General features: G+C 46.4%; 2 protein-coding genes across 4 annotated transcripts; both read left to right on the top strand.

Annotated features, from left to right (window-relative positions):
• The first annotated feature begins 239 nt into the window (after positions 1-239).
• On the top strand, positions 240-11,253 carry LOC120691702. 3 transcript variants are annotated; one of them, XM_039974879.1, is made up of 16 exons: positions 240-723; positions 1,278-1,385; positions 1,513-1,632; positions 1,727-1,762; positions 1,877-2,011; positions 2,168-2,251; positions 2,320-2,438; positions 2,582-2,683; positions 7,999-8,115; positions 8,190-8,243; positions 8,419-8,485; positions 9,375-9,428; positions 9,847-9,936; positions 10,381-10,446; positions 10,524-10,556; positions 10,819-11,253. In XM_039974879.1, the coding sequence occupies exons 3-16, from the start codon at positions 1,543-1,545 to the stop codon at positions 10,948-10,950; spliced, it is 1,179 nt and encodes a 392-aa protein (XP_039830813.1). In that variant the 5' UTR covers positions 240-723; positions 1,278-1,385; positions 1,513-1,542; the 3' UTR covers positions 10,951-11,253. The 3 variants fall into 3 exon arrangements, with proteins under 3 accessions (XP_039830813.1, XP_039830796.1, XP_039830803.1); XM_039974862.1 differs by having other exon boundaries at positions 432-723; positions 2,165-2,251; XM_039974869.1 differs by lacking the exon at positions 240-723 and adding an exon at positions 838-926 and having other exon boundaries at positions 2,165-2,251.
• Positions 11,254-12,099: 846 nt separating this feature from the next.
• Positions 12,100-23,149, top strand: LOC120691688 (brefeldin A-inhibited guanine nucleotide-exchange protein 5-like). The gene is made up of 32 exons (XM_039974839.1): positions 12,100-12,515; positions 12,612-12,778; positions 13,689-13,810; positions 13,890-13,948; positions 14,328-14,385; positions 14,471-14,555; positions 14,648-14,851; positions 14,959-15,017; positions 15,134-15,203; positions 15,286-15,354; positions 15,431-15,553; positions 15,659-15,712; positions 15,830-15,918; positions 16,043-16,139; positions 16,240-16,338; positions 16,567-16,770; positions 16,850-16,960; positions 17,072-17,256; positions 17,333-17,956; positions 18,040-18,457; positions 18,815-19,054; positions 19,160-19,283; positions 19,392-19,540; positions 19,681-20,034; positions 20,228-20,394; positions 20,475-20,668; positions 20,770-20,933; positions 21,506-21,622; positions 21,827-21,963; positions 22,040-22,328; positions 22,440-22,535; positions 22,626-23,149. Exons 1-32 carry the CDS (start codon positions 12,401-12,403, stop codon positions 22,686-22,688), a joined length of 5,106 nt encoding a protein of 1,701 aa, XP_039830773.1. The 5' UTR covers positions 12,100-12,400; the 3' UTR covers positions 22,689-23,149.
• Positions 23,150-23,255: the final 106 nt, after the last annotated feature.

Raw genomic sequence — 23,255 nt, 5'->3', positions numbered from 1 at the left:
ACGTAGGATTAATAAATGTTGAATCTATTATATCTAAATGTTGAAATAGTTTATAAGAGATGTTGAATCTATTATGTCAAAATGTTGAAATATTTTTAGGTAATATTGAATCTAATTTGAGTTTAATGGACTTTATAGATACATAGACAATTCATCTTCCAGAAGTTATATAGGGACACACTTTCGTCACTCACGCGCACGGGGCTCGGGATGGGGTTCACGTGTGTTGCAGAGGAGGGGAGCCAACAAACCGAGCGGGAAACCCGGTCGTGGGCGTGGCCGAAACGGCAGCTGCGCGCTCGTCGCGCGAGCGGAGGCCGCCGCGTGTGTGGGGGCGCGCTGCGACGACTGACGGGCGCAGCGCGGCGCGGGTGGGACCTGGGCGAGGCGCCACCCGTCGCCCTTCCTCTGATGCGCTGACCCCGACCGTCGCTGTCGCGCGTCGGGCTTTCTCGCCCTCCCGCGGCCGCCTCCGCCTCCGCCCGTGCCCGTCCCAACTCCCCGCACCCACACTTTCCCAATCCCTCCGCGCTCCGGCACAGCGAAACGTCTCGTTAACCTGCAGCAGCAGCGGCACCGCCGGTGCCCTCGCTGGCAAGGCGCCCGCCCTCGAGCTCGTCCGAGTGGTGAGAGGCGCCTCCTCCACCGCCCATTGCGCGCTCGGCTCCGAGACCTCCCCGCCCGCCCGCCGCGGCGTCGTCGTCGGCTCCTCCCGCCACCGCGGTAATTCCGCTTTCTTCTTCTCCACCGTAGAGAGTACCGACATCCGTGTGTTATCATGGATTGGTTCTGATCGTGCCTTTGGGTGCTCTTGCCTGCAATTGGGAAAACGATATCCTGGGATGCCCTCGTTGCCGCGAGGTGACACCTGAGCTTCAACTGGAGGGTTGGGGCTCAGAGTAGCGTAATTCGGTCGCCGCCGTTTTGTGAGCGTTCTCGTTCCCGCTCGCATCGATGCCTGCGTCACACCCCGTTGCTGTCTATTTGCTTCACTGCTGCCCTGTGAAGAACACAAGCGAATCGCGCGCGATGCGTGCACCGGATGTCCACCTATTCGTTTGAGATTTCGCCCCCGCGCTCTCCTTTCTGTTTTCTGATTGTTAAGAATTTTTCTCCTTTGTTTAATGTGGATTAGTGGTATATACGTCTGGATTCAAGTAACACACCAAATCTGCACTTAAGAACATTTTTGGGGGACCACCCCGGATGAACTGAGACAATATTTGCATTATAAAATTATGATGACACAATCACTGTATTTTATTACCTGTATGCAGGGCGTCATGAAGCGATCCTGAGGTGCTTGAGTTGCTTCCTGACAACATAACAAGACTGATCCATCGGTTTCCAGATGTACAGAAAAAACTAGTGCCTTGCAAGATAAGGTGAGTTTGCGTGTGTTCATTTGATGATTCATTGCTTATCAGTGTCATCTACACTTTCTGAGCATTTAAATGGCTGGTTAAGTGTGAGGTATCTGTTCCATATTGCTACCACCTTTTGATTCCACAGAATGGTAAGGGGGGCGATAGCTGTCCTAAGATGAAACTGCGGTTGCATCTATTGGTCCTGTGCGCCATCATCATATTCCTGGTGTACAACATGGCTAACTTTCAACATAAGCAGACATCGGTAATAATCAACATCCCTGGTTTATTCAGAACTGAGTTCTCTGAACAAAAATATACCCGATGGATGAATGTGATGTGGTTATGCAATTTTACAGTTGGAAGCAAAATCTCGGCCATTTGATACTGTGACGGTATGTGAAAACATTATTTTGATCAAAAGTCAGAAAAAATGTTTTTCCATATTAATCCAGAAGCCGATTTTTCTGTTACTAAGACATGGGTTGGCCCTCCAATTTAAACATCAGGTGTCTGACAGATCTGCTGTTAAGGTGTCCGAAAAACCTGTTGCGAGAATTGGTTATTTGCCCCATGGTATAGTGGAGTCTAACTCCGACGTGGAGTTGAAGCCATTGTGGCTGACAACAAGTGCACAATCACAGGTCAGTTGGGTAACTCATCTTAAGTGCTTTGTTTCCAGTAAATAATATTTATGTTGGTTTCACTTGTCAAACTCGACAACCATTAGCTGTTCCCACCTCCTAAGTACAAAATATTATTTAGTTATCAAATGCTCTGTGGGTGTTTTGTTCCAGAAGAAGTCTAGACAGAATGATCGGTCTTTGATTGCCATTGCTGCTGGTATAAATCAGAAAAAGAGTGTGGACGCTATTATGAAGAAGGTACTTCATTACTACCTTCGTAAGGACTAATCGCGCATAAAATTGTGATTTAACTCTTGAATGTTCAGTTTCTTCCAGAAAATTTTACAGCTATATTGTTCCATTATGATGGGAATGTCAATGGGTGGAATGATATGCCATGGAGCAAAAGTGTGATACATATAGCTGCTTCTAACCAGACAAAATGGTACAATATTTCTTCCTTTGCACTGAGATTAGGCATGCTTTTCTCTCTTTTTTGCAACAAAAAAGGGCATATTTCCACATTTCATTTTTTTTTCTGGTATCATTTAGCTTCAAGACAAGATGACAAGGCATTTATTTCTATAGGTGGTTTGCAAAGAGGTTCCTCCATCCCGCTGTTGTCTCCATGTATAAGTACATCTTTCTTTGGGATGAAGATCTGGAAGTGGATAACTTCAACCCAAGAAGGTATTGTGTTACATGAAAGCAACCTGTTGAACTTATCATTGCCTAGCAGTAAACAATGAACAAACAAAAGAAAGATGTACAGAAACGTAGAATTTTATCAGAGTTCAGTGCATTGGATTTTTTTTCTTAAAAGTAAGAAACTTAAGTACTTGCTCCAGATAGGAGAAATCTGTGAAGAAATTGTACCTTATACTAATTAATGACGGGAATAATTAGTGTATTCCTCCAACCCTAGATGGGTGGGTATATATAGAACCTATACATGGGCCTCTAGATGGGCCTCTATACACATGGGCTCAATATACTCCAACACCCCCCCGCAGTCTGAACTACCGGCGCAGCGGTGTTCAAGACTGGACAACAAGAAAGCTAACACCCCCCGCAGTCTGAACAACCGACGCAACGGTATTCAAGACTGGACAAGATGAGAGTACAAAGGGCAAATACTCCCCTAGCCTCAACGTAGCCGACTAGCCACCGGCTACGTTGAGGCTGGATCGAAACTCCGAGAAGGTCGAGGAGGGCAGGCCCTTGGTGAAGATGTCAGCAAACTGGGAGGTAGTCGGGACATGGAGTACCCGAACATCGCCGATGGCGACTCTGTCACGCACGAAGTGTAGGTCGATCTCCACGTGCTTCGTCCGCTGATGCTGGACGGGGTTGGTGGAGAGATACACGGCGCTGACGTTGTCGCAGTAGACGAGCGTACTCTTGGCGAGCGGGCTGTGGAGCTCCGCCAAGAGCTGTCGTAGCCAGGACGCCTCCGCCACGCCGTTAGCGACAGCCCAGGAAGACGGCGTAGCCGGAGGTGGAGCGACGAGTGTCCGGGCAGCTAGCCCAGTCAGTGTCGGTGTAGACCACCAGCTCAGCAGAGGACGAGCGGTGAAGTACCAGGCCGAGGTCCACAGTGCCACGGACGTACCGGAGGAGACGCTTCAGCGCAGTAAGGTGTGACTCCCGAGGATCATGCATGTGGAGACAAACCTGCTGAACAGCGTAGGTGAGGTCCGGCCTGGTGAAGGTGAGGTACTGCAAAGCGCCAGCCAGACTCCGGTAGGCTGTAGGGTCAGCCACCGGATCACCCAGATCAACAGACAGCTTCGCCTGAGTGTCGACTGGAGTGGAGCAGGGCTTGCAATCAGTCATCCCAGCCCGCTCCAGAATATCGAGGGCGTACTGCCGCTGGTGCAGAAGAAGATCAGACGGGCGAGGCTCAATAGTGACGCCCAAGAAGTGGTGGAGCTGACCGAGATCCTTCATAGCGAACTCCTACTGCAGAGAGGAGATGACACTCTGAAGCAACTACTGACTGGAAGTTGTGAGCACAATGTCATCGACATATAGCAGCAGATATGCCGTCTCATCCCCACGGCGGTAGATGAAGAGAGACGTGTCAGTCTTGGCCTCGGTGAACCCCAGTGTCAGCAAGAACGTGGCGAACCGAGAGTACCAAGCCCGTGGAGCCTGTTTCAGTCCATAGAGAGACTTGTTGAGCCGGCAGACCATATCCGGACGACTCGAGTCCACAAATCCCGCAGGCTGAGAGCAGTAAACAGTCTCTGACAAGGTGCCGTGAAGAAATGCATTCTTCACGTCCAGCTGGTGCACAGGCCAAGTGCGCGAGAGCGCAAGCGAGAGGACCGTGCGCACCGTAGCGGGCTTCACGACCGGGCTGAAAGTCTCATCATAGTCCACACCAGGCCGCTGAGTGAACCCCCAGAGAACCCAGCGAGCCTTGTAGCGCTCCAGTGTGCCGTCAGCCTGACGCTTATGCGTCCAGATCCACTTGCCAGTCACCACATTGCAACCAGACGGACGCGACACGAGGTCCCACGTCTGGTTGGCAAGAAGAGCCGCGTACTCCTCTTCCATCGCGCGACGCCAGTGAGGATCCGCCAATGCGTCGCGGACAGAGGAGGGTACCGGAGCGACCCGCGGCTCTCCCTCGGTGGCGGAGAGAGTCGCGGCCTGGGACGCCATCCGCCGAGTCACCATGGGATGGATATGCCGAGGATCCCGATGGATGACCGGCGGGTGGTACACCTCCGGCTCTGCTCGAGAGGGAGCCGGAGGAGGCGGCGGCGGCGACGGCTCCGGTGTCGGCGTCGCAGGAGCCTCCGGAGCAGGAGGCGGCGCCGGTACACCTGCACCGGCTCAGCGTACCGCTGCGGCGCCGGGTTCGGCGCCGAACGACGCCGGTACACCTGCACCGGCTGAGCATACCGCTCAGGTGCAGGGGAAGGCACCGGGGCCGCGCGTGGCGCAGCAGAAGACATCGGGTCCGTGCGCGGTACGACCGGATGTCCGGGGGCCGCGCGTGGCGCGACCGCGGGCACCGGGGCCGCGCTTGGCGCAGCACGGATCACCGGAAGCGGTGCCGGTGCGCCGGGAAAACCTGCAGGAAAAGGACAGACAGGTAACGATGGCTGAACCACCGGGTCAGTCGGAAACAGAGACGCCAGCTCGGGATCAGAAGAAGGTGTGGAGGAGGTGGAGTAGGGAAAATCCGACTCGTCGAAGATGACGTGTCGGGAGATCAGAACGCGGCGAGAGGTGAGGTCAAAGCATCGGTACCCCTTGTGGTCAGGGGAGTATCCGAGGAACTCACAACGAGTCGAGCGGGGCGCCAGCTTGTGAGAAGCGGTGGGGAGGTGTTAGGGTAACACGCACACCGAAGACCCGAAGGTGGTCGTAGCGAGGAGGGGTACCGAAAAGAGCGTGGTGTGGAGTGGGAGCAGGAGAAGCAGTGGACGGAAGGCGGTTGAGCAAGTAGGTGGCGGTGTGGAGGCTCTCAGCCCAGAAGCGCGGGGGGAGAGAAGCCTGGATCAGAAGGGTGCGCACGACGTCGTTCGTTGTGCGAATCATCCGCTCAGCCTTGCCGTTCTGAGTAGAGGTATACGGACAAGACATATGCAGCTGAATACCCCGAGACAGGAAGAAAGACCGGGAGGTGGAGTTATCGAACTCCCGCCCGTTGTCACACTAGACGGCCTTAATGGTGAGGCCGAACTGAGTGGACACCCAGGCAAAGAAGTGGAGGAGGGTGGGGAAGGTCTCAGACTTGGCGCGCAAAGGGAAAGTCCAAGAGTAATGAGAAAAATCATCAACAATGACCAGATAATATCTATAGCCAGACATGCTGAGTACATGAGATGTCCACAGGTCACAGTGAATGAGATCAAAAGCATGCGCAGCATGCGAAGAAGAACGGTGCCCCCCTCCCGGACCCTGGAACGGCCACATCGAGATGCGCCTTGACCATGGGTTGCTGAAGGATGGCCAGGGCGTACCTCCAGCGGCAGGGGCAGGGGCAGGAGCGGGAGCCGGAGCCGGTGGCGGCGCGCCCCGACGGCCCCCACCGGTACCGGTGCTCCCAGAAGTAGGGCCACCAGTACCACCACCACCACCACCCCGTCGCCGGCGACATCCACGGCCCCCCCTCCTCCGGTCTGCCCGGCGGGAGTAGCACCAAGGAGGGAGGTGGCAGGAGCAGCGGAGGAGGCCGATGGAGTAGCAATGAGCGCGGCGGGGGTGGGCGAGGACGATCCGGGCGCGAGACCCCTGGTGATCTCCTCGAGGGCGAGGTCGTCCCGGACCTGCAGGAAGGTGGGGAAGGGCCTCTGGCGGGCAATCCAGCCCTTCAGGTGGTCGTAGGTGCTGCTCAGTCCCCGTAGGACATTGAGCACCAAGACTCGATCGGACACTGGATCCCCGAGGTCGTGAAGAGCATCGGCCATGCTCTTCATCCGCCGGCAGTACTCACCGACGGAGAGGTCCCCCTGCACGAAGGTGCGGAAGGTGGCGTCGAGCTGGAGAGCGCGGTACTCGGCGTTGCCGAGGAACTGCCCCTCGAGCGCCACCCAGGCCTGCCGTGCGGTGCCGCCGTGTGTCCTGACGAGGTCCTGAAGATCCAGGGAGATGGTCCTGAAGATCCAGGACAGGGCGACGCTGTCGAGGCGCTGCCACGTCACGTCACGCGCCTTGATCGGCGAGTCGACGAGGACGTGGTCGTCGAGGGCGTAGCGGCGGAGGGTGAGGAGGACCTGGTCCCGCCAGCGGCCGTAGGAGGAGGACGCGGGGTCGAGGAGGACGGAGACCAGAGCCCTGATGTTCTGGACGCCGGTCGCCTGGAGGTGGAGCTGGGCGACCATGGGGTCAGTCGGGTCGTACCGAGCTCCAGATCCAGCGGGCGGGGCCTGGTGGGAGGAGGAGGTGCCGTGCTCGGGGTCGACGGGCTGGCCGGAGGAGACGCGGAGGAAGCGCTCCGCCTCGGCGACCCGGAGGGCGAGGGCGTCGGCCTTGGCGTGCTCGCGCTCCCAGGCGAGGGCAGCCACGCGGACCCGCTCCTGGGCCGCCGAAGCCTCCGACTTGGCGGCGATGAGTGCCGCAGCGAGAGCGGCGTCAGCCTGCTGACCACGGAAGGCGGCGGCGGAGAGCGGCGCATCCATGGGAGGCATCCCGAGCTCGGGCCACGTGGGATCGGCGGCGGCCGCGGCGGCTGCGGGCTGTTTGCCGGCAGCGACCGCGGCTCGGTGGGCGGCGGCGGCGGCATCACCCGCGCCCGGGACGTCCTGAGCTGCGGCGGCGACGTCGGCGGGCCCACCCGCGCCCGCGCCTGCGCCAGCGCCAGGGACGGCCTGTGCGGCGGCTGCGGCGGCGGCATGCCCGATCTGGGCGGCGGCGGCGGCTGCAGGTCCACCTGCGCCTGCACCCGCGCCAGGGCCAGCCTGGGCGGCCAGCGCGGCGGCAGGGCGGCCCCAGGCGGCTACGGCGCGGCTCCTGGCGGCGGCTCCATGCTGCGGCGGTGGAGCAGAGGAGGGGAGGGCGGCGTCCGCTCCAGCAGCGGATCCGGCGGCGGCTAGGGCGGCGGATCCGGCGGCCCCCAGGCCCCTGCCGGCGGCGGCGGCCCTGCCCTGCTCGGGATCGAGCAGGGCCAGGGAGGTGGCGGGCCGGGCTGGCCATGGCGCCGGCACAGAGAGGGGGGAAGGAAGGGAAGAGAGGGAGGGGAAGTCGGAGAGGGGAGGATGAGGAGGAGCCGGAGGCCAGCGGCTGGCCGGCGGCGGCGGCGCAACAGGGGAGCCGGCTCCCTGGCGGCTGGAACAGAGGAGAGGTGGAAAACCTAAGCTAATGATACCATAATGACGGGAATAATTAGTGTATTCCTCCAACCCTAGATGGGTGGGTATATATAGAATCTATACACGGGCCTCTATACACATGGGCTCAATATACTCCAACACTAATGTTCTCCCCCAAAAGAGTTCAATTGATCGAAATCTCTGCACCAATTTAGCTAATGCATTATTTCCTTTCAGATACTTAAATATAGTTAAATCAGAAGGACTGGAGATATCACAACCAGGTCTTGACTCTAAACTTTCTGAAATTCATCACCGAATAACTGTTCGTAAAAAATCAGGAAGTTTTCATAGGTAAGTTCCAGGTAATTCACATTTATTTTTGAAACTTGTGGTTACATCATAACTAAATGAAACAACATGCATAGGAGAGTTGCTCTTGCTAACAAAGAATGTTCAAGAGAAGGACCGCCTTGTTCTGGGTATATTTTCTTTCTCGAACCCTTTCTTGTGCTATAACAGAATTTCTTTGCTGATTAATTCTTTATATTTTTTCTATTTGATCTCGTTGCACCTGTATCGTCTTACTATTTAGTAACCACATTATGCTTGCGATATTGTGAGCTGTCCATAACATAATAATTATTTGATTCATAGATGGGTTGAGGGCATGGCACCGGTTTTCTCAAAATCTGCTTGGCAATGTGTATGGCATCTTATCCAGGTACATTTTATCTTTGTATGATTTCTTAACCATGTTTGCACTTTCGAATTTACCTTTTTTTTTTATTTACCATTGTACCAGACAATATGACTGTTTTTCTTTTCAACGGTCCATAAGCTGTGGTCTTGGGTTGTATAGAATGGTGTAGGCTTAGATGCCCTCGTGTATGGTTAGTCCCATTTTTGTATTTGGAGTTGGAGTTATTGGGAACATGCATAACTGTGGTTAACTATGTTGAAATGAGTAGGGACACGAACCCAAACAGGCAAAGCTAGTGCATTTTGAATCCTGGCTCTACATTGACCTCTCTTGGTTTGGTGTTAAGTCTTCACATTTTGTTTCTTTCCGAAATGGTTTAAGTCTTTAAGTTTTTCTTCTTTGAGAAATGTATTACACCTTTGTATTTTCTTCTTTCTGAAATAATATAGAGTACCGAAGCAGTAAACATATATGAGATATGAGCTAACTACTTGTCTCATTGGCCCAATATATTTTTGCACTTTTAGTATTCACAACTAAGGTTAGTTTGGATGCTACATATGTTGGCATTTTGGGTCATTATTACTTGTGGAGAATGCTTGAATCAGATTCATATTGTGGGTGTGTCTTTGGTCCTAGCTTCATAGTTGTTTATGAACTCACCACAGTGCCTTTAATACTCCACGCATTGTCACTGCTGCATTTGTCTGTAGCACAGGAAGGAGAAAGGGACCACACTAATTTCTAGTTCAACTGACTTGTTGGTTGCTATAAGAGTATGAGACATTGACATATAATCAACCTGCTTTAGGAAAAAGAAAATACTTTGTGTGATATTCTCTTCCCTTGCACCTGATTGATTTCTGTGGATTATACCAGGTATTCATATATCTACATTGTATTTTTACAGAATGATCTTATCCATGGATGGGGCATTGATTACAAATTTGGGTCTTGTGCTCAGGTTTGATAAAAAAAACTGTTGTTTGGATAACTGTGCATGCTTTATAATTTAATGTATCTAAACTAAGTTTTTCATGCAGCTTCTCTCCATTCAATAATCATTTTTATCGCAATGAGAAAATTGTAAATTATTATTAGTATTCCCAAGAAAAATCATATAACACTATGTTTCATGTGGTCAACAATATAACTTTTCTATTACAATCTATTGAAGTGGTCTTTTTTTTTTCTTTTTGCCCGAGGTTAACTGATTTGAGGAGTAGAAACTTCTGTAGTTATTTATGTTCTTAAGCATCTAACATCTTTTAATCCATACTGCAGTAATTATGAGTTCATGACCTCACTGTCCAAGAAAACTTCTTCTTTTTGGGTGAAGACTCTAAATAAAACTTGTTCTTTTTTTCTTATACTACTTTCAGGGTGACAGGACAAAGAATATCGGAGTAGTTGATAGTGAATTTATAGTTCATCGAGGAGTGCAGACATTAGGAGGCTCTACAATAACAAAGGTTTGTGGAAACATCTGTTTTTGTTGTTGCAAATTGAAACCTTATTGTCTCTTGCAAATTATGCATTCATAGTAGTTGTTATGCGTATAAGAACAATACATCATGGCAATATTTTCAGCATGCTCCATAATTTTGAGCTGCACCTCCTAATGCAATGACACACAAGCTTTTGTGTGCCATTGAGAATAATAGTTTGAGAGCACTTGTGTGCATAATTCGTATAATCCTTTCATAATTAAGTCTTCTGAGGAGAAACAGAAGCCCATCTTTTTGTAGGTGGCGGAAACTGGATTAAACATTGCAATAAGACTGCCTTCTAATAATGCCAAGCGTTATATCTGCATCTTATGCTGAATGAATTCTGTAAATATGAATTTTTGTTTGTTCATTGTCAAAGTTCAAAGTAATGTTGAATGTTTCCTCTGTTTTTATGAATTCTGGAAGGATGGTACTCGAGGGAAAAATGCCCAGCTACTCCGTCAAAAAGCTGCTCAAGCACAAAAAACAAGAGTATGTTCGTTTGTGTGTCGTATTGCTGTGTTTTCTTATGTGACCTCTCCATAACTCATGTTATAATTTGTAACCAGGGGAGGCCAGCAGGTCTTGACATGCGAACAAAGGTGAGCTAACAAACCACTTAGCTGGCACACATTGTGTCAAGTGCCATTAACCCATCCCTGTCTTGGGGAAAGTGCTGTTGGAAACTGAATAACTTGAAGTTCAAAAAAACTATCACATCACTTGTAAATTATGTATGTCCCTTATGTTAAAAATGACAGTGAAGAATTATCTGGAGCTATCCATAGTATGCAACAATTGGTATGTTGTGATTTCCATGCCATTAATTAATCAGATTGGCATAATTTTGTTTCGACCTTGCAGATCCGGAGAAAATCACGATCAGAGCTTCGCGATTTCCAGAAACGCTGGGACCGGGCCACAAGGGAAGACAGAACATGGGTCGATCCGTTCGCTCACTCCCGAAGAAAACGCAGGAATAGAATCCCACAATAGGCTGGTAGTCTTCATTGTTACATAACATTCCAAATGGATCATCGATTTAAAAGTGTATAATTGCACAATTGATTTGGTGTAAAAATCACAAGGACGATACAAGGTGACCTGACGAGGTGAGTTTCTAGTGGGAAGTGCGAGTCCACCTCCTTATGCGGTTAGCTCTAGGCCGCTGGCAGGGGTGCTTTCGGGGCTCTATTTCAGTGTATCTAAAACTGAATGTGTCGTGCGGATGAATCTAGTTTACGTTCCTAATCTCTAAATTTGTAATCGGTTATGCCAATTGCCATCAACTTCGCTCCAGAATTTGTTTGTTCCTCCATATTAGTGGTTTTACTACTAATGTGTGGACGCATAGATCCAGTGATGTTGTGTTGGCTGTAAATATCTGCAGTTTGCTACGGTGAGATACTGAGATGGCTGGCCTGTGGATTGAGACGGAAACCCAGCACAGCAGTCGTGCCTGGCTTGTTAACTGACACACGCGAGCGAACAAAACAAAACTGGCGGACATGTCGAACGTCCTCGCAGGTTGGTCGCCGCGTCGTGTCAGGGACAGCTAGTCCAGATAGCCTGTTGCGGCAGCGAGTAGACATGGGAACCACGGCCCGACGGCCCCACGGACTGACAAACACGAAGGTACTATATGAAAAGCTGTTCTTGCCCGTGTATTTTTAACGAGAACAGACCGGCGCAACATTTTTTCTCTTTCAAGGAAAACAAATCCTTGGAGCTTCTTGTAACTCTTTTCTCGCAGCCATGGCGCGTGGCAGCTTCGTCACACAGTTGACTTTTGACCAGACGTGATCTGTTTACCACGTTAAAAAGGCCCCACCATTTCTATGCAAATCATCACATGAAAAAGGGGGAAAAAAAACAGGCGGATCGTATATGCCCTAAATCAAGCTGATGAAAAAAATATAACTTTTAAAGGGCATTTTATAAGAACTTGAGCTCGACATGTTATGTCGAGATTGATGAAACCATTTTTCTTAAAAAAAGTATGATTAAGAAATATGTTGGTGCGACCGTGAAACAATAGCTTTTACCATCGTCCAAGACTCCCGATCAGGCGGTCATCCGCCGAAAATTTACCCACACAGCACGAAGGAACATGATCAATTAGATCTAGCACAAGAACACCAAAACGCCGGGCCAAGGCAAGTATATGCCCGCGTAAAGAAATTCGCCAATGGTCCTGGCGATCTGCCTGCTAAAATCAGCCAGCGAGCGTGTGTGCGTGCGTGCGACTGTGCGAGACAACCAGGCCGATCCGTCCCCCGCCGAGCCGAGGACAGTAGCGGGGGCTATCGGTCTCCTCCTTCAGATCTCGCACCCCTCCAGATCTCGCGCCCTCTTCCATCCCATGTCCACTCTTCCTCGGATCTAACCACTCTGCCCCTTCCGGCCTTCCCCCCCGTCCCCGCGGCCGGAGCTGAGATCCGTGGCCATGGCGGGCGCCGCGGGCGGGTTCGTCACCCGGGCCTTCGAGGCCATGCTCAAGGAGTGCGCCGCCAACCGCGGCAAGTTCGCCGCGCTCCAGCAATCCATCCAGTCATGCCTCGGTGCGTGCCCTCTCCCCGCCTCCCCTCCCGCGCATTGGGATCTCTCGGTGGCTGACGATGGAGCTGCGGTGATCTCTGTGGCGTATGTTGTCGCAGATAACATCAAGGGCGCCACAGCGGAGGGCGCGGTCATCACGGAGGCGCTCGCGTCGGCCGGGCGCGTGCTCGAGGGACCCCAGGCCGAGCTCGTGCTGCAGCCGCTCCGCCTCGCCGTCGAGACCAAGCACGTCAAGCTCGTCGAGCCCGCGCTCGACTGCCTCCACGTAATAAATCAATCATCGTCATCACCCCTTTTCTTCTCATCCTTTGCTTGCTTGCCTGCCTGCCTGAGGCAATGAGGCTCGCAACGCGGCAGACGTGTTGCATTGGCGCCGAGCATGGTTGACTAGCGGAAATGCACGCTGTTGAGGGATCATTCGCGCCGGCACCATGACATTAGAATGATAGAATCACATTTCCTTGTCTAGGGTAGATGCTGGCATGTAAACCAAGTCTCTGACCATTGGTAGTTTGGGTTAGAGATGATAGGTTGTTACAGGTTTATGCCATGTGATGTATTTACAATTTTGACGAGATTGAGATGTAACACAAACTATCGTTATACGACGAGGATATGTATAGTAGTGTACAAAATGGAACTCAGGATAGTAAAATGGGCCCGCAATATGAACAGGTAGTTGTCCAGACATTAAGTTGATTCGCCAATATACATTTTGCATTACCAAGGTTCAATAAGATAGGGTGCTACGCCACACATAATCTGGAATTCGCAAACATGATGTACAAATACATCTATATAAGTTATATGTTTCCAATTTCCATCATATACTTCAGTATAGCTCTGAATTTTGGTCCTCATGCGGTAATTGGCTTTACATTCATACAGATGTGAGATCTGGTGCTACCATATCTTCCCCATAATCCATCTATAAATTGGGCAGTGCTTATTGCTAAATTACTTGGGGTGGCATCAAATGTGTGGATCTTATGCTAGTTGCAAAGTAATCCAGATCAATGCAGTAGTTGCCACTCCTTTTCTACAGCATTTTTTTTTGGACCAAGAATCAGCCTGATAATGTATCTTTACCTCCTTTTTTTTTGTATAAAATGCAATATTAAGTTCAAAATTTTGAATGATCCTTTCTGATTGAGTTGTTCAATTTCTTTTACCAGAAACTTATTGCTTATGACCATTTAGAAGGTGATCCTGGTTTAGAAGGTGGTAAAAATTCCCCATTATTTACAGACATCCTGAACATGGTCTGTGGCTGTGTCGATAACACCTCCCCTGACAGGTACAATCACATTAAACTGAGATAATGCCTTGCCACATTTTGCTCAAGTACTAACATGAGTATCACCTCTGTGTTGTAGTACTGTTCTCCAAGTCTTGAAAGTGCTTCTCAACGCTGTTGCTTCAAGTAGGTTTAGAGGTAATCTGTACAAGCTTATTTTCTATGTTTCCTAATATTATGTTTATTGAGCAAGTTTAACTAATGCTGTTGTTTGAAACACATTTGTGAGATATGATGGCCTCGTACATTAGGCAATTGCTAAGCTTATACATAACTCTTTAAGATGCATGCATTAATTTGGACAAATATTCCTTGTTATACTCCTCTTTTTTGTATATGGAAGTGTCTTTAAAAAATCATGTAAGAAAACAAGGTGGAAGTTGCTAATGCATTCATATATTTTACTGCTACAAAAGCAGTGAGGCTGAAATAGTTCTGCATGTAGCTATCTTCGTATGTGAACAATATGTGTAGCAAATACATATTTTGAGTTCGATTCTGTTTCTTTGGAATGCAGTTCATGGAGAACCATTGCTTGGGGTCATTAGAGTATGTTATAACATTGCTCTCAATAGGTACCTTTCATATTGTCGCCTTCTCTTTTGCAGTATGTTACACTTTGAAACTTGTCTGATAATTTGTTCATTTGTATTTCCGTAGCAAGAGCCCTGTGAACCAGGCTACCTCAAAGGCTATGTTGACCCAGATGATCAGCATTGTATTCAGGAGAATGGAATCTGAGCAGGCAAATAATTTCCCCATATCTTCTCTTATGCGTAGGAAAATTATTCATTGAGGCTGTTTCTGGGTATTTATTTTACTTATTCTTGGTTCCAGGTTTCTGTATCGTCTGCAAGCTCTGTGGTTAAAGATACACCTTCATCTAGCACAAAGGACTCTGAAAATGGGGAAATATCTTCTGACAGCCAAGATGAGGAAAAAGTTACCCTGGGAGATGCATTGTCCATGAATCGGGCTTCGGAAGCACCTCCAACGTCTGTTGAAGAGCTTCAGAATCTTGCAGGAGGAGCAGATATTAAGGTAGTGAAACTGGATTGCTTGTTGCTTTGATTTTTGATGATTCTATTAGGACTTCCAAAATGTGTCATTTATTACATTAGTTCCCTCAAATACCTGTTCTTTTACAGGGGTTGGAGGCTGTTCTGGACAAGGCTGTTGAACTTGAAGATGGGAAGAAAGTGTCACGGTTCGTTAAGCTTCTTAAGTTTTGTTTAGTATATGGGATTTTGCTTGCATTTCCTGGTGGCATCAGCAACTCAGATGTGGCAGTTACTCATTGCCTTTGTCCCCCTCCTTTTCCAGTGGAATCGACCTGGACACTATGAATATAATACAACGTGATGCGCTATTGCTCTTCCGAACTCTTTGCAAGGTTGGTTGCTTAAATAGTGTTATTTTAATGAGAACTAACAAGAAAGTCACACTTGCACTCCTGCCTTTTGTCATCCTTTCAGATGAGCATGAAAGAAGAAAGCGATGAGGTTGCTACAAAGACAAGGCTGCTGTCACTCGAACTACTACAGGTTAGTTTACCTCTTTTGGGTTGCTTATATTGTTTGTTCGTTTGTTTTGATGTTATTTCGTAGCTATTATCTCCAGGGATTGCTAGAAGGAGTGAGTGACGCATTCACAAAAAATTTCCACTTCATTGATTCGGTCAAAGCATATCTTTCGTACGCTCTTCTGCGAGCATGCGTCTCTCCATCTCCAGTTGTTTTTCAGGTCAAAATTGAAAATCTATCAATGTTGATTTTCATCATACTTGATGTGACAGTACTGAGATTTTAAGTATGCTATCATGCTAAACTGTCTTTTCTTCTTCGACAGTATGCTTGTGGAATATTTTCAGTTCTGTTGCTCCGTTTTAGAGAGAGTCTGAAGGTAAATTTGTTATCAAGAGGACTCATGTAGTCATGTTATGGGAATAATGTTTGTTGTTTTGTGCTGTGTTTCTTTTGATATCATTACATTCTTCGTGCTCTTTAAATATTTGTGCAGGGAGAAATTGGTGTCTTCTTTCCTCTGATAGTTTTAAGGTCTCTAGATAGCTCTGATAGCCCCCTCAGCCAGAAGGCCAGTGTTCTTAGGTACACCTCTGTTTTCTTTTATGGAATCTCAGATACATGCATAATGCATGGACAGACACAGTTTGATCATTCTAGATTTCCGATACATGTATAATTGATGTTATTTGATTGATTTTCCAACCAGGATGTTGGAGAAAGTTTGCAAAGATCCCCAAATGCTTGCAGATGTGTTTGTGAACTATGACTGTGATCTTGAGGGACCAAATCTTTTTGAACGTATGGTAAGTATAAGTTTATTTAACTGTTCACAAAGCATAGCTTCTGAATCTTTTTTTTTTCTCTGACTTGTAACATGTCTGATTGGTAATATATCTCTATCAGGTTAGCGCACTCTCAAAAATTGCACAAGGATCTCAAATTGCTGATACTAACTCCAATGTGTCATCTCAAACAGTTTCTGTAAAAGGCTCATCTCTCCAGGTTACTACACTTCAGATTACCCACATTTCCTTGAGAACCCCCAGCGGGTAGTGAAATAGAATGTGATATTTTTTTGTTTAGTGTTAGTTTGACAGGAAACTTATTTCTTTCGGGTTTCATCTCTAGCCTACCCCAACTTGCTTGGGAAAAAAGGCTATGTTGTTGTTGTTGTTGTTGTTGTTGTTGTTGTTGTTGTTGTTGGTTTGACATGAAGACTTTGAATTCCAGTGCTTGGTGAGTATTCTGAAGTCACTAGCTGATTGGGAGCAACTTCGAAGAGATTCTTCAAAGCAAGGGAGCATTGCTGAGTCTAACGAAGAGAATGCTTCGAGGAGCTTGACAACCGATGAGACGAAGAGCCAAGAGGATGGTCGGAATCAGTTTGAGAGAGCCAAAGCTCATAAATCGACAATGGAGGCTGCAGTTTCAGAGGTGGGAATGGGATGCCTGCAGTTTTCTTAACCACTTCGCAATCTCACCATGTTTCTTAAATCTTTCACATCTCTTGCAGTTTAATCGTAAACCAGCGAAAGGGATTGAGTATTTATTGTCAAATAAATTAATTGAAAATAAGGCGTCATCTGTAGCTCAGTTTCTCAAGAACACTCCCAGCTTGGATAAGGTGATTTTAAGATTTTATTGGGAGTCTTGCTGTAAGATACAATATAATATTATTTAATGTTTTTTTATCAAAAAGGTCTACCTACATCTAACTTTTGTTAGCTATATGCAGGTTATGATTGGTGAATATTTGGGACAGCATGAGGAGTTCCCTCTTGCTGTGATGCATTCCTATGTTGACTCCATGAAGTTTTCAGGGTTGAAGTTTGATGCTGCAATTCGTGAGTTCCTGAAAGGATTTCGCCTTCCTGGTGAGGCACAGAAGATAGATCGTATAATGGAAAAATTTGCTGAGCGGTATGTTTGTATTTATAGTGTTTTTTCTTCAAGATTTCCACCAGTGATCCTGAAATGCTGATATGACTATTTGCAGGTACTGTGCTGACAATCCTGGGCTTTTTAAAAATGCAGATACTGCTTATGTTCTTGCTTATGCTGTTATAATGTTGAATACTGATGCACATAATCCAATGGTGTGGCCTAAGATGTCAAAATCAGATTTTGTTCGTATGAACACTGTAAGTGATGCAGAGGAATGTGCTCCTAAGGAGCTCTTGGAAGAAATTTATGATTCCATTGTCAAGGAAGAGATAAAGATGAAAGATGATTTGCATGATGCATCAAAAACTACAAAGAGACCTGAAACAGAAGAAAGAGGCCGTCTTGTCAATATCCTTAATTTAGCCCTTCCAAGACTGAAGTCGGCAAGTGATACAAAGGCAGAGAGTGAAAAGATCATCAAACAGACTCAGGCACTTTTCAAGAACCAGGGACAGAAGAAAGGTGTTTTTTATGTTGCACAGCAGGTTGAGCTTGTTAGGCCAATGCTTGAAGCTGTAGGATGGCCTTTGCTTGCAACATTTTCTGTGACCATGGAGGAAGGTGACAGTAAGCCTAGGGTTGTATCATGCATGGATGGGTTTAGAGCTGGTATCCATCTTACTCGTGTTCTTGGGATGGACACCATGCGCTATGCTTTCTTGACATCCTTAGTGAGGTAGGTTTATCCTTTGAACTTCTTCATATAGTGCAATCACATTTAATTTTCATATAGCAATGTCTTTAGTAACTTATTTGCAGGTTTACATTTTTGCATGCTCCCAAGGAGATGCGTAGTAAAAATGTTGAGGCACTGCGGACTCTTCTTGGTTTAGCTGACACAGATATGGATGCTTTACAAGATACTTGGAATGCTGTTTTAGAATGTGTCTCGAGACTTGAGTATATCACTTCAAATCCTTCCATTTCTGCAACTGTAATGATGGGATCAAATCAAATATCGAGGGACTCTGTAGTCCAATCTCTGAAAGAGTTGGCTGGGAAGCCTGCTGAACAAATCTTTGTAAACAGCGTAAAACTGCCAAGTGATTCAATTGTTGAATTCTTCACCGCCCTCTGTGGTGTTTCTGCTGAAGAGCTGAAACAAACACCTGCTCGTGTCTTTAGCTTGCAAAAGCTTGTTGAGATAAGCTACTATAACATGGCTCGTATACGTCTGGTATGCTCTGGCTCTTGTTTGCACTGTGCCATCTATTTCACAGTATTTTTCATGGATTATAATACTCCCTTCATTCACTTTTGATAGCTATATTTCAAAAACTTAAATGTGGCAATAAATAGCACTAGTTACAAGGAGTTCCCAGTTAAAACATTGGAGGACCAACAAAAAAGTCTATGTTGCATTTATTAGATTGATAAGCACACTTGGTGCCCTTGGTCATTGTGCCATATGGAAATATATCAGTCAAAACTGAATGGAGGGAGTAGTATAATTGTGAAGTGATAAATAAGTGGGGTCTAAACAGACAATCTGCCATAAGTAGCAATAACTCACCATTGATATATGGAAATGTAGGTGTGGGCTAGAATATGGTCTGTGTTGGCCCAGCATTTTATTGCAGCTGGAAGCCACCATGAGGAGAAAGTTGCTATGTATGCCATTGACTCACTAAGGCAGCTTGGTATGAAGTACTTGGAGCGTGCAGAATTAAACAACTTCACATTTCAGAGTGACATACTGAAGCCTTTTGTCATTTTAATGAGGAATAGCCACAACTCAAAAATCCGCGGCCTAATTGTTGATTGCATTGTTCAGGTATGTCATTACACATGAATTTTTGATGCACCAATGAAATATAATGATGTGATGTTTCTTATCAAATGATATTGCATGTAAAAACTTTGCTGGATGAACATGTAGTTGATCAAGTCGAAAGTTGGTAGCATAAAGTCGGGCTGGCGTTGTGTATTCATGATATTCACCGCAGCAGCCGATGACGAGGACGAATCAATTGTTGAGAGTGCTTTTGAGAACGTAGAACAAGGTAAACAGGAATTTATATAGCTGGCATATCAAGTGTCTTACCCAGCTTATATCGTAGCAATGTTGAAATTTTATTGTCTGACTTTGTGAGCTAAATGACTTTTTGCAGTTATTTTGGAACATTTTGATCAAGTTGTTGGCGATTGCTTTATGGATTGTGTCAACTGCCTTATTGGTTTTGCAAATAACAAATGCACTCCTCGAATTAGTTTGAAGGCTATTGCTCTCCTACGTATATGTGAAGATCGTTTGGCAGAGGTTGGGATTATTAGTAACCTTTACTTACATATTAAGTTGTCTTTGTCCACATTTTATTGATGTTGTAGTTCTCTTGCTCTCTTATTCATGGGAATCGGGAATACCTTCTTATTTGCCTCATTTGTCTCTTCATCATACAGGGCTTCATTCCAGGTGGTGCCGTTAAACCTATTGATGCTGTTCCAGAGGCAAATTTTGATGTGACAGAGCACTACTGGTTCCCAATGCTGACTGGTTTGTCTGATTTGACTCTAGACTCCAGACCAGAAGTCAGACATTGTGCACTTGAAGTGTTGTTTGATTTGCTGAATGAGAGAGGACACAAGTTCTCTTCTCCCTTCTGGGAGAGTATTTTCCATCGTGTACTGTTTCCTATATTTGATCATGTAAGACATGCTGGAAGGGATGGGCTTTCTTCTGGGGATGATTGGCTTCGTGATACTAGCATTCATTCGCTGCAGTTAATTTGCAACCTTTTCAATACTTTCTATAAGGTACATATGCTGTTCTTCCCTTCCGACTTTAGTTGCTTCAAGGACATCATGTCCATAATTCAGAACATCAGCATGATAAAACTGTTGATCCCCTACATTTCATAAACACTTTATATTTCATTGAAGCATCCCGTACAACAAAAGATCCAACTGAAACTTGTTTGGTTGATCATGATCTGTGTGGCATTTACAGGAGGTATCTTTTATGCTTCCACCTCTGCTGAGCTTGCTGCTTGAGTGTGCCAAGAAAACAGACCAAACCGTCGTTTCAATTGCTCTTGGTGCTTTAGTTCATCTGATAGAGGTTGGTGGTCACCAGTTCAGTGATGGTGACTGGGAAACATTACTAAAGAGTATTAGGTATTTTCTGAAATTTTCTTCGTAAATTAATATTTACTTCTCATTATTTATTTATTATTATTGTTGATCTCACTTTTCAGGGATGCATCATACACAACTCAGCCACTTGAACTGCTCAATTCATTAGGATTTCAAAAATCAAACAACCAGCAGTTACTTTCAAGAGAAGCAGAGAGCGACTCACATGGCAGCAGGGGAGAAGTCTCCATCAGTAGTAATGGTGAACATAGTCATCCAGAGCCAAATCCACAAACTAGCCTGGATAATTCAGAAGGTATCCTGATCTACGGTGTTCCTCTAGTTGTCTTTTTGTGCCCAATATTCCATATGGAATGTCAACATGAAAAGATTTACACAATTTATGTATTCATCTAGGTTCACCATCACCATCAGGGAGAACACAACCTGCTGTTTCCCCACGTGGCCAAAGCATTGGACAAAGAATTATGGGCAATATGATGGATAATCTTTTGGTCAGAAGCCTTACATCCAAATCAAAAGGTCGAGCAGATGATATTGCTCCACCCTCACCTGTGAAGGTATATGCTTGTTCTTTCCTCCAGCACATGCTGATAGGTTTGGGCATCTAACTACTATGGTTTGGGCATCTGCACATCAATAAATATTTAACCACACATTCTCACAAGAAATACTATTTATTAACGACTTTTATTTGGTATTCTGTCAAATTTTGTTTTGGTCCATCTCATGAAAGATGATTGTTATTTAGTAATACCTTCTATGTTAACTTACAACACATGAGTCCATTTGCTACAAGGACTACTCTGTTGCTGTGACCTGTGCCAGCCAATTGTATGTGTTACCTTAGTAATCTGTGTTTTTATTTCAAATAATTTGTAAGTTAGATTTACTGAACCTTCTGCGATTCTTCTCTTCTAAAAAAAATTGGCAAAAAACTGGCCATTGTTGAAGCTGCTCGGCTCTATGAGCATAGTTTTAGCCTGTTCTGACCTTCATATCTGGTAACCCATCTGGCATCTGAAAACTAGCTATGAGCATTGGAACTAAGTGTTTTGACATTGATACCGTGAATAAACTTGGTATGGAAGTACTAACATTTTCTCCTTTGGCTATGTTCTTGTTGATCTAGGCACCTGATGATGATGAGGCTGTCAAGGCTGAAGAGGAAGACAGCCCTATGATGGAAACTGTCAGGAGCAAATGTATCACCCAGTTACTGCTGCTTGGCGCAATTGACAGCATACAGGTACGCAGTTTACAGTGTATGCATACCTTATTCTGAATCCATCCATTGTCTCACTGACATGTGGGTCCAGACCCACCTGTGACACAATCAGGGGTTCACAAAATTCTATAGCAAATAAAGAATTCATCTTATCAAATATATGAGCCAGCCTACTTGGGTAGTTGGGTTGATATACTGTGACTGACTGTTGATGGAACATTGCAGAAGAGGTATTGGAGCAGGCTAAAAGCCACACAGCAGATTGCAATAATGGATATCTTGCTTTCACTCCTAGAATTTGCTTCTTCGTATAATTCACCTTCGAACCTTCGAACGAGGATGCACCATATACCTCCAGAAAGGTCAGGCTCGAAGACCAATTCCTTTGTACTTTTGTTGACCTAGGCATCAGTTTCTTACCATTGTAAATTTGTGTAGGCCTCCATTGAATCTTCTTCGGCAAGAACTAGCTGGAACTACTATTTATTTAGATATCCTCCATAAATCAACAGTGGAGCAGGAAGAAAGGGACTCAACTGAGGAAGCAGATGGTTTTAGTGTGGAATCTGGCGAGCAGGAAAAGATCAAGGACCTAGCAGAAGGAAAGTTGGTTTCCTTTTGCGGGCAGATTCTGAAAGAGGCGTCTGATCTCCAGCCTAGCACTGGGGAGGCTGCAAGTGCAGACATACATCGTGTGTTGGACCTACGGGCTCCTGTTATTGTCAAGGTATAATATATCTGGGATTCTTGGAGCTTTACCTTAGAACTTTTTAGATGCTCATCTGTACTTTGTGATATCTGTTTATTGCTCTGACATGAAAGTTTCTTTGCATTTCAGGTTTTGAAAGGCATGTGCATCATGGATGCTCAGATATTCAAAAGGCACCTGAAAGACTTCTATCCATTAATTACCAAACTTATCTGTTGTGATCAGGTACATACGTTCTCCAATATATGGTTTGGTTTGAAGGTATCAACGAAACATATGATAGTGCTAGAGATTTAATTTGTGGTTATGCTTCAGATGGATGTTCGCGGGGTGCTTGGAGATCTCTTCAGCAAACAACTTACTCCACTTATGCCCTGAAGCGCGTCGCTAGTTCTTCTGTAGCATATCTCTCTCGTTGGAATATAGTCACCATCGGCATTTTTGTGCGAATATGGAGCACAGGTAGGGAGCTTGACATCCTTAAGGCACATGTCTGGTGCAACAGCTACTCCCTATGAATGGGCTTTTGGTTTGCGAGAAACTGCAAGTCCCTAAGCCACATATTTTTGGACGATGCAAGGGAAGTGGGTTTGCCTGTTGCGCACGCCATGTTTTTCCTAGTGACTTATTGTACTTTTGGGCTATTTATCTATTCCCGGACGGGAATGATGCTTCTATACGCACATTACACAGTAGGATAGGTGTTGGCGATATGTACACATTGTTCAGGACGGTGTACTTGGCCTGTTGTTATTATATGGCAATAGTAGATTATGTGCGGTGAAGTCTCGTTTTTGTGCGTCAAATAAAGCAGAGGTCTCGAGGAGCTTTATCTGACTGATTATTGCTGAACCACGACGGTGTGTTTTTATCTGTTGGTATTACGTTGTGTCCCTATTGGGTGCCAATCTTGTCTGATGTTGCGCATCAGTGCGGTAGTTGCTG

Source organism: Panicum virgatum, chromosome 2K (assembly GCF_016808335.1).
Source record: "Panicum virgatum strain AP13 chromosome 2K, P.virgatum_v5, whole genome shotgun sequence".
In the NCBI taxonomy this organism is placed as follows: domain Eukaryota; kingdom Viridiplantae; phylum Streptophyta; class Magnoliopsida; order Poales; family Poaceae; genus Panicum; species Panicum virgatum.
Note: the sequence above shows the minus strand (reverse complement) of the source record. Positions and strands in the feature narration are given on the sequence as shown.

Bases quoted from the DNA above. Each gene is read 5' to 3' on its own strand.
- LOC120691702 (XM_039974862.1), top strand. From the start codon at position 1,543: ATGAAACTGCGGTTGCATCTATTGGTCCTGTGCGCCATCATCATATTC. The intron at 2,684-7,998 runs GTATTGTGTTAC...ATTTCCTTTCAG, and splicing joins GATAACTTCAACCCAAGAAG to ATACTTAAATATAGTTAAAT. The intron at 8,244-8,418 runs GTATATTTTCTT...TTTGATTCATAG, and splicing joins GAAGGACCGCCTTGTTCTGG to ATGGGTTGAGGGCATGGCAC.
- LOC120691688 (XM_039974839.1), top strand. From the start codon at position 12,401: ATGGCGGGCGCCGCGGGCGGGTTCGTCACCCGGGCCTTCGAGGCCATG. The intron at 14,852-14,958 runs GTAGTGAAACTG...GTTCTTTTACAG, and splicing joins CAGGAGGAGCAGATATTAAG to GGGTTGGAGGCTGTTCTGGA. The intron at 20,035-20,227 runs GTACATATGCTG...TGGCATTTACAG, and splicing joins TTTTCAATACTTTCTATAAG to GAGGTATCTTTTATGCTTCC.